Raw genomic sequence first — 16,546 nt, forward strand, 5'->3', positions numbered from 1 at the left:
CCATAACTTTCACAAAGAGGATATGTTACAATACAAAGCAGTCTAAACACTCATAGGTTTTTCTCTCATCTCTGTTTTTCTCTACTTACATAAGTAAGCATTTAATACAATGAAGTACTAGAGGGATGCTTTACTTCACTATTTCTCTCTTTCTCTTGTTACAATCACAAGTAAAAAATATTACAATGAAGCTTGAGAGATTTTTTTCTATATTTCACTCTTTCACTCTCGTCTCTTTCTTCAAGTGGATGTTCTGATGAAGCTTGAGAGTATTCAACTTCTTTTCTTGAGTTCTTCTCTTTTTCCTTTTCTTGATAGGAGGAATTTAGTATTGATAGCTCAAAGAGATTTTTGTGCTCAATGAATGATGAGATATCTTTATATCTTCATATTTTCTCTCCTCTTCATCATCATCTTCTTCTGTCTTCTTATCTTCTATTTATATACCTTGATGATATAGTCGTTGTAACGATGCTTGTCTTGAATATAACCGTTTTTGACAAAGCTTGTCTTGAGATTTGTTTTCTTTTTACTATTAGCGTAGATGTCAGTCGTAGGATGGTGTTCTTTGTAGAGCATACTTGCTTTTCAAAGCTTTTATCAAAAGTAGTTTTGACTTTTTTTTTTTTTTGGCACAACTTGTGATAATTTGATTAACTTTCCTTTTTGTTTTTTTATTAACGTTCATTTTAATGCTAATGAGCGTTTGTTGCAATTGTCTTGCACAAGATAGAAATAGCAAGTATGTCCTATTTGCTTTAATATTTTAAGTGTTCTTATCATTAGTTTAGGTTTCTATATCTTGTGTTTACAAGATTAATTATTATGTTCAATTTGTAAGAGACTTTGTGATGGAGGTTCCTCTAAGCATGAATCACCAAAGAAGAAGGTCCAAATCAAAGTTACGTTAGCATTAAACCAGTGCAGTGGAATGGAGTAAAATATAAAGGTGTTTGATGTGTTTGAGTGAATGAAAGGTGTATGTATGTTTGAGTGAATAAAAGGTGTATGTATGAAGCCTCACAGCTCTTTCTGTTGAGAAAGGAAGTTAGAGAACGAGAGAAGTCGAAATCTAAGAAAGACTTAAAAAAGGTTGGAATCAAATCTACAACAATTCATTAAACTTAAAAGTGAGAAAATTACAAAGACCAAGCACGCACATCTATTTATAACTGGGAGGAAGAGGAAGCCTTAAAGTCCGATCAATTTTCTCTCTAAAGAAAATGCTTCTCGTAGTGGCTGAGCCCACAGGGTTTCAGTTGGGCAAAAATTTGTCTCGGAAGTCACTTTCCTTCACAAACTCAATCTAGAACATATGCTTCCCAATCCGGAAGCTATGCAGAAAAATCCCTTTGCTTTGTTCTTGGCTTCCTTTGACTAGATAAACTCTTGGCTGGTTGGTTATGACCTTCAAGGATTTCAACAATTCAAAAAAAAATTAAAAGCAACCTTCCGCCTAAACTACTCAACCTTCGTGAATAAAATAAAATAGAATGAAATACTTTCTAAAACTTCTTAAATTTTAATTTCTTTCTATTTACTTATTCAAACAAGTTATTTTTGTGTAAAAAAATTTAAATTCTTCAAAAAAATGAATTACTTTTTTAAATTACCATATGCAAGCAAACACAACATAAGAGAATTACCCTACCAGAGACATATGTAAGACTCATCCCTTGCTAATAGGGTTTTGCCAGTAACATAGAACTACGTCCTCTCTGAAAAGATGAAAAATTTTAAGCTAATTTTTTGTATTACATTCTTTGAACCCTCAACTCAATACAACAAAATCTAGAACCAAAATTTAAAAAACAAAACTCGTTGGGTCCAATGACTGAAATTGTATTTGTAATGAACGTTTACATTAGATAGCTCTAACTATCTACCTCATGTAGAATCGGATCACCAAAGAAAGATTCTTTCAAGAGTAAGTAGACACCATGGCAGTGCTGCCATTTGGATGTAGCATTTCCCTCTTCCCCTTGCCTGGAGCCTGCCACACAAATCATGGATAATGTTAGAAACACAACACTTGGATGATTGAAATTTAAAAGATTCAAAATGAATATACTCTTCGTAGGAAATTTAGTATTCTAGTATTAATGATAAAAAAAATTATCAGCAAAGCCGTATTACTGATAAATGTAAACAGTTGAGAAGTCATTACTCATGTAAGCCTAGGTGAAATGAATGGTAAATTTGATAATGAAAGTAATCAAAGATATGGCATTGTCGAAAACTGCAAGAAATTTGGAATAGCTGCGTTTCAAAGCTCAAGTCCATGTACTAAATTTTTAGGGTTTATATATAGTGATTAAATTCATGTGCGTAGGTAGTAGAACTTAAATTTATCTCTCGTAAATATAATATGTAAATAATATTCAGCAGTGTATTTGTCTGTCTGTATAATTTGTATATATGAGGTATCATAAAAGTTTTTGACAGTTTCCTTAGCTGAAATATTCAACTGTGAATCATAGTGAGTTCAGTCCAGCTACACCTATTTAGCCACCATCCAACAATCTTTCCTTAGATACCTCATTTTTTGCCATTTCCCAAAATAGGGTGTCCAGATTCTCACAGGCCTTCACAAGGACTGTGGACTGGCCCTTCTCCACCTGCCCTCTCATTATTGCAGTTGGGATATCCGAAAGTCAAAATACATTCACTGCCTCTTGGAAAACACTTACATTAATATTTGGAAATTTACATTAATTTTTCCAACAATTTCAAGCATGTCTATTAGCAAGAATGACATATCCCTCATACAGCAATAAAGGATGAGGTATCCCAAGTAAGGACTCGCGGGAGGCCATACAAAAAGAAACTTGGAAGAGACAAGTGATTGAGTAAATCATACCTTTCTATCTGAAATTGAATTCCTAGAAGCAGCCTTGCTCATGACGTTTTTATAGTATTGTGTAAATGGAGTGTTACCATTTCGTTTTTCAACCTGCCAAATCAGATGCTTGATTAGTTTAGTCACAGAAATATGACAAGACTGATTCAAATCAGTTTAAGGGAGATAACCTGAAGAAATGATTCAACGGACTGATGATCTTTTGGTGAAAAAGACACATCTTCTCTTTTCTTTTGCACAAAGTCAATATTCATTTCCACCTGAATTTAGCCAACACAAACAGAAAAGGCAAAAAAGAGATTGGATGAAAAGGCTATACTGAAATTCTGTTTTAAAATAGGGCAAAGGGAAGGGCAAACATGCATAAACATCATGCAAGGGAAGGCTGCCAAGAAATGACATACAACACAAGTTTATCTACACTCTTAACAGAACTTACCGCAATGATAGCCAGTTTCCTATGTGATAGTGATTTAAAGATTCAACTAGCGTTACAGACATTCAATTAAATCCCAAAGTTCAAGATGACATGTAATATATTCTAAATAGACAGACATGAAAACAGGATTGTTTTTCTCACTTGGTCAATGAAACGCTTGATAACCCGTCGGAAATTCTCGGTAGAAATTTTCTCAAAGACCTTCTTTATGTGCATAAGTGGTGCTGTCGCTAGCTCGGGAAAAGATATATGATAGCTCCATTGTGCAAAGTGCTCTGAAAGGAGTTCAATGGCCGATAATACACACTCTTCTTGGAAGCCACGTGATTTTAACCAATGCTTTGGAAGCTGCATTAATTTTAAACTGTAAACTACAATGAAGTATATGGTCCATATATGTGCTAACAATTCAGAGGCCATGTGATATTAGATAAGTATAAAAAAATTATTAAGTTGGGGGCGAGGGGGCTGTCAAATTCATCTCTGACCTTTACAGTAGACATAGGTTGCAATACTTTGCCAGGTTTCCCACTATCCTTGGAAATTTTGTATTCTAAAACATCCAGCACCAATGATGTAACAGGGATGAAAACCCCACTAGAACCAGAAAGATTATTAAGCCATTGGATACATCTGAGTCTCAGTGGTAAATATCTAGGCCCGGGAAACAGGAGAGCAACTCCATTTATAATCTGTACAATCATATAAAGCAATGGCTGAAGATCATAGTCATGTATGCTAGCTGATATTAACGTAACCCACATATCAATGCAATTGATGTACTGCCAACTGCAAATTGTTTTAACCACCTCCTGAATACAAAATATAAGGCAAAATATCAGAAAATTTCCTCAGTGTGGTAATATAATACTTGCGTAGAAAGTTAATTCTTCAATTGATTGTTCATGAATCTTAACATTAATAAAAAAAAATTGTTTGAAGCTTACTTTCTTCTTGGTTTGCCACCCTTTCTGCAATATGTTACCCAGATGCAATATACATGCCATTGCTTTGTTTGATGACTTTTGCATATCTAAACAACATAGCTCCACAAAGGAATTCCTCAGAAAACGTATATGTTCAAACTTCCGCTCAACGGATTGAGAGTTACTAATGAAGGCCTTGTATGTTTTGACAAAGCAGAAGTCGAACCACTCAGAGCTAGATATAGAAGCTATATCTTGTATAATGAGAAAGGAGTGTGATGATAGAGACCCATCACCCGTTGCCCACAGATGAATAGAAATCTGCAATAGATTCAAGTGCAAGTTAAGGAACATCTCACATGTCATGAGATTGACATTACACACATCTTGGCAAAAAGGTCAAGGAGGTACATATATAAAAGCTTACTTTAAACGCAAACCACAAATATAGTATCAATAGAATCAAATCATGGTCATCCAGGTATCAACCAATTTGGATGGAACACATTGCTACTACTAGAAAGTAATGTGAAGACGGTCTGTATAATACAGACATTTTATTCCTCTTCAAACAAAAATTGTGGGTACTGATAGGACAACCAGTAACTACAGAAATATTCAAGACAGGTTCTTTCGAGAGGACCTTAACTCTCCCAACCACTTTTCCTCCAAAACTCCAAAAGTAAATCTACAGCCTAAACACATACTATATATAATAGTCATTTTGGATGGAACATACTGCTACTACTAGAAAGTAATGTCAAGACATAGAGAGACATTTTATTCCTCTTCAAACAAAAATTGTGGGTACTAAATTTAAGAATACCTTAAGAAGATTGTGCAGTAAAGATGGAAATGCACACAGAAAAATGATTGAAGTTCTCAGCCGACAAATTGAGAAGGCCAATAATTCAGAGTCTGTGACCTGGTTCAGGAGAAACACAGTACTTCTTAAGTATGACTTAATAAGCGGCCTAAGAGACAACCACTTTGCTGTATTCTTTAGGTCCAAAACAGCTTCCTTCCTAGAACTAGAGTTTGATATTCCCAATAACCTCCTAAATGTAGCATCAGCCTCTTGTAGCATGAACACTATTATCTTGCAGAAAGTTTCACTCTTCTGAATGCCATCAGAAAAGACACAACCACTGACACTGGTTGCTTCAGAATCATTGTGGCATGCTGCCCTATAAGCATTTATGAGACAAGTAAGGGCAGGAACACTACTCTGTTCTTTGACTAGTTTACACAATGAATAAACAGATGCACTTGTCAAATGTTTACCCACGTGAGAACATGCATTATTGCTATCAAGTGGCTGCACCAGATCTAAACTTTTTCCATCATCCGAACCCTGAACCACATAAATAGGAAAACAGTCAATTTTTCATTAATAGAAGTGATAATAGGATAAAAAGTTCAAAGTTAGAGAAAATGAAATAACAACATATCCAGTGAAATAGTAGCTCTACTATTTAGGATTACTTAATAGAAAGGTAATTTTTATCCAATTTATAGAGGCCACTGGAAAAAAGCAGCCATTGCACAGAAGAGTCAAACAGTGGTAATTTTGTCCACAGAAGAAAAAATATCACCATATTCAAGTATATGTGTATCCTTAGACTAGCTTTAAGGCAATTACCATGTGGCTTAACTTTAATGGTGTAAACCCACTGACATCCAACTATCTTTTGTCAAGTGGAAAAGGCGTTAGCTTCCATGTGTTATTCTAATCAATGATGATAACTTGAACTAAATGCCAATTTTTCTTTCTGTCGTACCATTTTTGTGAGGTGTTTTGAGGATAGGTAGACTAATGCAAAAATGTCAGAGAATTATTCTTCAGCATTATCTCTCCTCAAAATCTTGATAACTTGTACAAACTAATTTGTATTTCATTAAGACACAAAGATAAACAAAAGTTCAAATCAATCCTTTGTTAATAATTTAGAGTATTCATCTATAAAAAAATGTCTAAACCAAAAATATGTGATGTGACTTGGATTCCAAATGGAAGAATGAATTGTGGAAAAAGATGATCTAACATATTTCCCTAGTTGACATTACTTATTCTGAGGCTTCATGTTTGGCAAGCTTAAGAAGTTTTTCAATTTTGATAAGTGTGGATAATTCAATCGATCATGTAAAGGTTTAAAAGATGCAGAACACAGGAACACATAAGGGTTGCTTCCAAGATAGTATAGTCCTCAAGATTCATGACCTTCACCAATCAATTGACCCATACCACATTTTTGTATAGTCAAAGAATTAGCATTAAAGGTTAATAAACAATCTAATGACTTGATTAATTGACTCACAGAATTTTGGTTAAAAGGGCAAGTAGAAACAAGGATCACAATTATGGTTTAAGGGAGAAAAGGAGACTTGACTAATTTCCTAGGAAACAACTTTGGACCCATTAGCTAAATTAATAGAATGAGGAACTCTAGGAGAAGAAATGGAAGAGAACAAGGAAGTATTACTATAAATAAGATCAAAAGCACCTAAATCGAGTATCCATGAACTTTGACTTTCAACGGTTTGAGAAATTTAATGGTACATACCAAACAGTGTGAATGGTTGTGTTGAGCTATTGGATTTTAACCCTGGATATTCCTAATATTCTTCATCAAAACACTTTAGTTCAACAATCTAAAATTTGGAGACGTTGCCTGTCTTGTCAAGATAACCAGGCAAAGAGAAGCAATTCTCTTAAGTATGGTCCATCTTAAAATAAGAAAGTTGAGGACCTCTTGTGACCATTACAGCCTACCCTTCCCAGAGTAGACACAATGGCAAGTCCAAAAGACATTCAGAAGAAGGAGAAACGTAAAATAAAGGGTCCCCAAGAGGTGTTTTATGGGTTGCACTTCCACCAGCAATTGAGACCCAGAAAAGAAGTTAGATACAAGGACAACAAAGGCCAACAACAGATGCCCAGTAGAAATAATGGCAATGGTTGGCAACAACAGATGGTGGCCAATGAGAACAGTAGCAAACAACAGCCTCTTGTCAAACAATGACAAATAGAGCAGGATCAACCCACTCTACTACCAACATGAAAATGAAAATATGAGAAAGGATGCTTGAGAGATGATCTCTCAAAAGATTCATGTTTATGTATATGATGTGTGTGTGTGTGTTCTTACATCAAACATATAAAAGGGAATATACTAAAAGTCTGCACCTTGGACTCTACGTGACAGATAGGTACAATAAAAACAACTTTCAGCTTTTACAAAGTTGGTCAAATATTCTAAAAGTATTAATTATTGGGCATAGTTGGTGGTCGATGAGAACAGTAGCAAACAACAGCTTCTCGTCAAACAATGACAAATAGAGCAGGATCAACCCACTCTAGTACCAACATGAAAACTAAAATATGAGAAAGGATGCTTGAGAGATGATCTCTCAAAAGATTCATGTATATGTATATGATATGTGTGTGTGTGTTTCTTGTCAATGCTAAATAAGGCATAAATCTACTCACAATTTCCTCGTCTTGGGTTTCTTCAATCTTCATATCATAACTTTCTAGAAATTTTGAAAACCCCGGGTCCTGGATATTTAAAAAGGATAAGTCAGTTATTGGAACAAGAAACATTGGATAGCAAAAATCAGAAGCAAATACCTAATTTATAAAAGAAAAAATGGTAAGAAATGAAGAACAACAATACACCACTACATGAAATTCAGCAACCAAACATACAACTCCAAGTTCTTAGAAAATAGTAAAAACTAAACCCTCTCTTTCCTTGGCCTATCATGTTTTAGTTCTTGCAGAGCTGACAAGCCCACTGTAAGAAGAATGTGTATCTTGCATCAACTACCCTACTAAACTAGATAAGACTCAAGCAGAACAGCAAGTGTTTCATGATCAACATTAAACATAAAATGCTTAATGTTATTGTTGCATTGACAACACTTTGTAATATTGTTAGACTGTTTGTTAACATTTTTTCTGTCTTAGAGTATTCTTATCGTTTACTTAAGTAGTTCTTTTTTTCCAATAAAATGTTTTACTATGAAAGGGGAAAAAAAGACCAGCAAATGTTTCAACTACCATATAAAACTTAGTAAGCCTCAAGTAGGATAGAACAGAAAATCTTTCAAAGTTCAACATCAAACACAAGATACTTCATGTAATATTATATTGACAGAACCTTGAAATATTGTTAGACTTGTTCAGTGATGTTTAACCTTTTTCTGTCATGGTGACTTCTTATCCTAGTTTTATTTGTATTCCCTTCTATCCAATAATTTTTTTTACTAAAGGAAAAAAGGCACTAGCATGACATAATTGTTCAAAATAAGTACAAATCAAATAAAAAGGTGTACATCCATATGAAATTATGGAACAATGAACCACTCTCCAATCAACAAAATAAATTTTAAATAGAAAAATCCACCATAAAACCATCGGTCACAGGAAAATCACCTTCTCTCTCAATTTGTTCAATTTTTTTGCTTTCTTTAGAAGTTCAGCACAAAGATCCCTGTTTTGCACTGATAAGGAACTAGAAGCATTGCTGTCTAAAAAAAAACTTATGTCAAGGAATAATCGAAACAAGTAAAAAGGAAAATTACATTGAGTTTAAACTCAAATCTAGAAATATCCTAACTCTCAATATAATGTTCACTCTCACTGTCGCTTCCAGCATCATGTACAAAGCTTGAGTCCTGCTCACAAACTCAAGAAATCAGTACATGAAATATACAATAGTTAAGGCAAATGAAAAATTAAAACAAAACAAGTGTTTTAGCAATAAATTAGAATTTAAACCTCTGAAAGAAATCCATCACTATCAGAATCATCTCCAAGAACTTCACTGTCATCTTCACTGAATATAGCATCAAGAGAAGTGTCTTGAAATCCTTCAACTATGTTTCTGATGCCATCAAATAAACAGTCAGTTATTAGTATGATACCATGTACAACCAGCTAAAGAATTTGATTGTATTAAAACCCATGGATTATGATAGGCTTATGATTTTGTTAGTTATGAGTAATCCAAGTGATCTGCTTATACGGGTTGATTCTCCATTTGGGAAAAAGACTTGCTCTTAAATAAAAAAATAAGAAAGTTTGTTAAAGGAGTAAGAACAATTTTGTTATATAGGTAATTCAGAAGGAGAGAAGGGAAAGGCATGTTTTCAAATTCAGTTTCCTTGGGGCCATAAGAATTTCAATTGGCTGCAAGCATTTACCTTTTTTCTGCATTTTCTTTTTTTTTTAATTCTTGAAATTTTGCTATCAAATTATCACCCATCATTTTCATCTATTAGAATTATAGAATTTCATGGAATTTTTAATTACTTTGAAATCAATGTTTTGGTGTGAACTACACACGTAGTTCAAAATTTACCAAATAAAAGAAAAAGGTTGTTTGAAAACAAAAACATAGAAATGAGTGTAGCAGAAACAGAAACAAAGTGAATGTGTCAATAAAATCAACAGATAATTATACTTAGGAAACCATTTACCTTTCATTTGATGGATTAATTGTATCATTCTCTAAGTTTTCTTCAATATCATGACTATCTCCTGTGACAATCAAATTTTCCAGAAAATAATAAATTCAAACTGATGATTACACATCTTGCCCATAATTTAGTGCACCCACATAAAAGCAAATTGCATTTCCAAACAATATAACTACTAAATAAATTATAATAAAACATATGAATCCTAACCAATAATCACATGTACACACCGATAAGATGTGCTATAGAGTAATCAAACCATCATATATGTAATACTAGAAAATTCTTACTTTTTGAAGCTTTCCTTTTGAACTTGGAATTTAACTTTCTTTTGTTCCTCAAAACTGACTGCAAATTCTTTTTCGCAAACTTCCTGGCTTTCTTACCCAGCTTTCCCATTAGGTAGGGATATCAACAGAGATTCTAGACATAAAATAATTTACAAAATTTCAGTAAAAGATTTAAATCAGTTTCAAAGCACATAATAGACTTTATCCATAAAAAAGGACAGAAGATATAATCTTTATACTTTTATGTCAGTCATGCCTAGTATTTTCATATCAGACACCTATTTGGACAATAAATTGGAATTTAAATGTCCATAGGTGATTGGAAAACTTTTCATAATACAGGTAAGGAAAATATTTCAGTAATCACCGTAAAAGAGAACCAAAATATCCTCGGGTCAAGGTTAAAGGATTCAGCCTAACCCAGTGTAGCAGATAAAATGTGTTTTAAACAATTTCGAAAAATAGCTGCCCACAAGAAATTAACAGAAGGTTGCAGAATACTTCAAGTAAAAGAATCAGCAGAAGTTCAGAAAGGATGCAAAAGTATTGAAAAAACTGAAATTAATTCTCTTTTAAAGTTTACCAAGAGAGAAATAACAGAGAGACTCAAGTATACAGTTGGTTAGGAATTGAACATGAAAGTTTGGTTAGGGATGGAAACTGCAAAATCGTGAGAATGAGAAAACTCACACTGTGGAGGCTGCAATGGAACACCCAGAGGACTGGGAGGGCTGGAGCAACAAGGAGGAGACAGGAATAGATACTTTAGGGTTTAAAGTTTAACGAAATACTTTGTTTGTGTGTTACAACTTTACTATTTTAATAAAACTAAAACTGAATTATTTTAGTCTGAAATAAAATTATTATATCATTCAAAATTAGATTTTATACATTTTACAATTTATGAAAATTATTTAAATTAATCAACAATTTATATAATTTACAATTTTACATAATTATATACTTGACATAACTTTACTTTTACATGATTAATATAATTTTAAGATATGTTATATAATCAATTTATAATTTTATAATACTTTATACAATCAATTTATAATTCTATACAATTTTACATTTTTATATTAATTTATATAATTTTATTGCTATTTTTATATAATTTCATACGTTTTGTTATATAAATTAACTTTATAATTTTATTAATATAGTTTATAATTTGCATAATTTGTATAATGTTTTAATGTGTATACTTTTGAACATATAAATGATAGTGTTTGAGTAATTTATAAATTTTATCATACACTATAAAAACACACATGGAGCAAAAAAACGAAATATATACCCCAAAATATGAATAGCATAGAAGTATATATATTATTATATATTATTATATATAAATTTATTTATTTATAAAAATTATCATAGTTTTGTATTATAAAATAAACATTAAAAAGGTGTAAATGTAAGATCTTAACAATAAGGTAGTTTTTGAGACTTTAGGTTCTTTTGGAAATCAGTTTCGTTTATATTTTTATTAGAACATAATTACTATCTTATTTTTTTTTATATTTTTGTCTAGAAAAAAAAATATTTTATCTTTATTTAATTAGTGTAGAAATTAATTAAGAAATGCATAAATGAAAAGCATGCAAATTAAATAAGTTGAATATTTAATAAAATGATATTATGTAAATCTTTTAGAATATTTGGTTGATGTTATTTTAAAAATTAGTTAAATGAAAATAGGAATATAATATTGGTGGATTTAAATATTAAAAGATATATTATTATTAGAGAAAATTATTATTAGATATTGTTAGATGTTTTAAAAGATTTGGTAGTTATATGAAAATAGGAGATATAATTTTGGTGGGATTAAAGATTAAAAGAGATACTATTATTAGAGAAAATCATTATTAGATATTGCTATATATTTTAAAAGATTTTGTGGTTGATGATATTTTAAAAAGTAGTTAAGAGATAATAAAAGAGAAAATCTTAGTAGTTTTAAAGATAAACTTGGAGATTTTATTAAAACTAAAAAGATAGAGAAGAATAGAACAAGATAAAAATGAAAAGAGTAAAAAGGGGTCAACATTTTGTTACCCTGCATTTTGTTACCCTAAAATCAAAAAAATGAAAATTAGAAAGATAAGGGAGAGAAAATACATTTTTTAGGAGAAAAGAACAACAGTTGCAGAAAACCTTAGTGCAAAGGAGGATTTGTGGTGTTTTTGAAGTTAGATAAAACCCTAGTATTGACCAAGGTATGGGGGAGCTTACTATTGCTTGTTGTATGCTATGCATTCTTAATTTACTTGCATGAAAATACTTGTTTGATATGTGTTATATGATTATGATTACGATTATGTGTTGCTATTGTTGGGCAAGGATTTGTGTGTGCATTGGAATAGGTTTTTGGTAATATTTGTTATAGGTGTTCCCTATGAATGTATTATGTGTGTTTTGTTGGGTTATCCCAACAGAGGGTTTGATACTAAGAGAGAATAAGGGCACATTAGAGTCATTTGAAGAGAGAAAAAAGCCAAGTGAGAGATAAAGGAAGAGAAGAAGTCATTCCCGCATAACAAAAAACCTACACTGGTGTTTTCATCGTTGTGAAGTTGTTCACCGTTGGATTGAGCTGATTTTTGGACAGTGGGTTCCAGACGTATGGTTATTGGTTCTGACCGTTCAAATCGTCAATTGGAGGTCTAGTTTGGGAGAAAACAGTCTCACATCAGCAACTATGTTTTGGAGAATTTCATCTTCTTTGTTCTCATTTGTAAGCATTTATGCTTAATTAGTTTCACTAAATGAAAACCCCATTTGGTGCTTTTATCGAAGACTCTTTTGCACCCTATTATTAACACAATGGATTTTTCTTTGGTTTGGATGATTCGTGGATTTTTATCCTTGCATTGAGGGGGTTTTCACGTTAAAAATTGTTGGTATCTCTTTGCTTTTTGGATTTTGTTTTTCCTCTATTTGTTTGGTTTTCTTCGCATATTCTCACAAGAAGGGAGATTGAATTTCCACTGTGTTATTACTCTTTGTTAAGTTGTTATTGTTTTCGGCCCTTTTTCCCCTCAGTAAGGGTGTGGTAATAATCATATGTATTATAATTGGGTTTATTGGGCTATAACATGTCAATGATTGAATATGGATTATTCAAGTGATGTATTATATGTGTTTGAGTATGTTTACGTGTGTATGTGATACTTGAATGGATGTATGATGTGTTAAGTATGTTTCCATGTGATATAGGGTTAATGTATGTATGTTTGAATGCTTGAAGCATGTCTATAATGTATTTCGATTTGACAATAATCAATTATCTGCACGTTGGTTCTGAGTGTGGTTTCAAGAATAATCAATTAGCTGGGATGACAATCAATTATCCCTTTATGCGTGATGTTTTTAGTAAATTTCACTGAGATAATTGATTATCTTAAGTGATAATTGATTGTCACAGTGCATTTTGTTGAAAAATTATGAATTTGATGAAGAATGGATGTGGACCAAGCCTGAGGAGCTGTGGAACATGATGATAATTAAAGTTTGAGGTTAGTGGTTATGTTTAGGGTCAGTTTGACTTATGGTTGAGAGTGGAGCATGGGTGAGTGTTGGGATGTACCTAAGTATGTGATTGATGAGAATGAGAATGGAGGATAAGTATACTTGTTGTACCTTGTAAATCTTGGTTCTATTTGTGGATAGGTGCTTCATTTTTCCTTGTGTACAATGGAAGAGTTGTTCGGGTATTGAACCTTCCTTGTGTAGGGGTAAAGATGTGTTCCTTGTCCTTATGTGGCAGGACTACATGTTCCTTAAATGGATTGCGGGACTAGTTGACCAAATCTGTAGGGGAGGCTACAAATGATCTGTAGGGCATGCTACAGATGTCTTGTAGGGGAGGCTATAAGTGGGTTGTAGGAGTGGCTACAGTCGATGAGGTTGGGTACATAAGTGAGATGGACTCTTTCCACTATGGTGTTATGGTAAGGTGATCCTTATGGTGTTGTTCATGATTGGGATAGTCATGATGGTGATGTATCTATGATGATGATCATGGAACTTGAGATGTTCTTGGTGTTGCTATGTTGATAGTGGTGTTATTATAATGGTTACAGTAGGTAATTAACATAGGTGTTAATGGGTAGATAGACTAAGGGTCTAAGTGTGAGATGTTAGAGATGACATCAATGGTTAAAGATCGAGGATCGAGAATTGAGGATTGAGAATTGAGGATCGAGTGGTTCATTATGGTTCATTATGTTTGAATTGTTTATGTAAGAATATTAAGAGTCATATTGTTATTACTTCCATGCAAGAGGTGTTTGATTATGGTTGATATAATAAATACATATGTTTCATGGTCACCAAGCAAATGAGAGATAGGGGTTGAAATATTTTTGACGAAAAACGCTGATGTTGTAAAGTATTTTTCATGGTCGTCTAGTAGTTTTTTTTCAGTTGGTTCAAATATATTTTATTATTATAGTTATATTTTTTTAGATGACTATATTAATATCATATGTTTATAGTTTGAGACAATTTGTTTTTGTGTATCAATTTTATAACGTCTAATTTTATCAATTATGAGCTACTAAAATTGGAATGCTACAACATACGTCATTATTTTTAATGAACTAATGATATTATATTGAACTTTCTTTTAATTTTAAAACAATCTATCTAACTAAAATGTTTTAATTTTCTAAAATAACTAGCGTAGACAAAAACATTGTCACACTAAAACAATGAGAGTAGTAAGAAATAACTGAATGAAACTATAAATATATAATAATAAAAAATAGAGAGAATAAAAAAGAAGAAAAAAATATATGTAGAGTTGTCAAAACAAGTAACATGTCTCGACCCGATCCGACCTACCACGAGTTGGTTATTAAGTGAGTCAACCCAACCCGGCTCACTTATTAGCGAGCTGAAAAAATTTGAACTCGGCTCGACCCACCACGGGTTGGTGAGTTAAACGGGTTGGCTCATTCACTCACTTAATTATAAATTTTTTTCAAATAACAAAAATTATATATTTTTGAATTTAAATCTAAATAAATTTCACTTTAAAATGATGTTAAACTCCAAAGACAATTAAAAAAAATCATACAATCTAAGTGTAATCCAAAAACAAGCACAAAAGACGAACAAATAAGTTTTTAATATTGATAATTTTTGTATCAATTGTCTATCTATAATATTAAAGTCTTGAATAGATAAATATATAATATATTTCTCTCTTGAAACATCTTTTTTTTATCCCATCTACAATATAATAAAAAAATGTTAACTAACAATATTGAAACACTATTAAATTAAATTAGGTGGGTTGGTGAGCCAATCCGGGTGAGCCGGGTTGAAAACTAACCCACATAAAAAAATTACATTTTTTTCAAACCTAACCCGACTCAAACCCATGGTGGGCCGGGTTGGCTCGCGGGTTACAACCCATTTTGACAACACTAAATATATGATTAGGTATGACAACTAGTCGGGCTGGGCACGAATAATGCATACCCGCTGTCTGACCCCCATGAAAAAATCATACCTATTACTCACCTCACTATCCATTAGATACCCACATACAAAAACCCATACATTTTTTCAACCCGCAGGTACCTGTTGGATACCCACAAAAATTTTAAAAACAATTATTTTATGAGATTTTAAATGAAAAATCCAGTGTTTTAGTATGAGTGGGGGAAATATGGATGTAGGGAAACTAAACATAATGTTTGTTCCTTTTTCATGGTTAAGGACACTAGATCCTAATGGGTAATATGGAAAGAGCATTCAACTATAGTCCCCACTCTACTCAACATACCTAGTATTCAGGGGACCATAGGCAAAAGCTTCGATTTAAACTCTAACTCAGAGATAGAAATCATCTATATTAAATTTCCTTGTGCGAAGGTTGACTTACGTGAGGGATGCGAAAATACAAACTCAGTCCCTTCTCCACACTTAATACTCACTTTCTTCAGGACAACCACCATGCTACAACTCTATTTGGAACACCTCCTTCTTCAACACTCACCACATTGCCCTTGCATCATACCATGCCTTTTCAAACAAATTCAAGCACAATGTTAAGCACAATGTTAAGCAAAATGATTAAAACCTCAAGAGTAACTTAGACCTAAAATAAGGATAAAAATGTAATTTTATTTTTCTTAATGGGTAACAGATACCCATAAGTACGGGTAGTATAATACTTAGATTCGTCAATTTGACCCTTCTTACATAGTTTAACTTTGACCCACGTGGGTTGGGGCCAAAAAAGCCCACAAGACCAAAAAACCCCTCATAGAAAAAGTTCACAGGCCAAAACATCTACAAAAGTCCTATGGATCAAGGCCAACCAATGAGTTTCTTTTTAGAAAAAATGTTATTTTAAATACAAGAAAAAATGTAATTAATTTCTAATTTATTGCAAAAATAAATGCTATAAAAAATAAATTGAAGTTTAAGTAGTCAATGAACTGACAAAAATTATAAATAAGAGGAGAAAAATAAGCTCTATACAGGTTAAGCCGTTGTGAAAAGTTAAAGAGGAGAATAATCG

The 16,546-nt window shown here is 32.4% G+C and overlaps 1 protein-coding gene across 3 annotated transcripts; it reads right to left on the minus strand.

Annotated features, from left to right (window-relative positions):
• Positions 1-1,065: 1,065 nt before the first annotated feature.
• On the minus strand, positions 1,066-10,797 carry RBL (Noc2p family). 3 transcript variants are annotated; one of them, XM_088113656.1, is made up of 15 exons: positions 10,690-10,797; positions 10,000-10,132; positions 9,710-9,770; positions 9,009-9,114; positions 8,848-8,905; positions 8,664-8,758; positions 7,716-7,784; positions 5,052-5,579; positions 4,247-4,546; positions 3,788-4,111; positions 3,441-3,647; positions 3,031-3,120; positions 2,861-2,953; positions 1,887-1,993; positions 1,066-1,408 (listed from the first exon to the last, which is right to left on the minus strand). In XM_088113656.1, exons 2-14 carry the CDS (start codon positions 10,106-10,108, stop codon positions 1,922-1,924), a joined length of 2,112 nt encoding a protein of 703 aa, XP_087969782.1. In that variant the 5' UTR covers positions 10,109-10,132; positions 10,690-10,797; the 3' UTR covers positions 1,066-1,408; positions 1,887-1,921. The 3 variants fall into 3 exon arrangements, with proteins under 3 accessions (XP_087969782.1, XP_087969783.1, XP_047181147.1); XM_088113657.1 differs by lacking the exon at positions 1,066-1,408 and adding an exon at positions 1,664-1,718; XM_047325191.2 differs by lacking the exon at positions 1,066-1,408 and having other exon boundaries at positions 1,664-1,993.
• Between the last annotated feature and the right edge of the window lie 5,749 nt (positions 10,798-16,546).

This window comes from Vigna umbellata, chromosome 4 (assembly GCF_029865625.1).
Source record: "Vigna umbellata cultivar VRB3 chromosome 4, Vumbellata_1.0, whole genome shotgun sequence".
Classification (NCBI taxonomy): domain Eukaryota; kingdom Viridiplantae; phylum Streptophyta; class Magnoliopsida; order Fabales; family Fabaceae; genus Vigna; species Vigna umbellata.

Bases quoted from the DNA above. Each gene is read 5' to 3' on its own strand.
- RBL (XM_088113656.1), bottom strand. From the start codon at position 10,108: ATGGGAAAGCTGGGTAAGAAAGCCAGGAAGTTTGCGAAAAAGAATTTG. The intron at 7,785-8,663 runs GTGATTTTCCTG...TTAAATATCCAG, and splicing joins TGAACAAATTGAGAGAGAAG to GACCCGGGGTTTTCAAAATT. The intron at 4,547-5,051 runs GTATTCTTAAAT...AATCTATTGCAG, and splicing joins TACTGCACAATCTTCTTAAG to ATTTCTATTCATCTGTGGGC.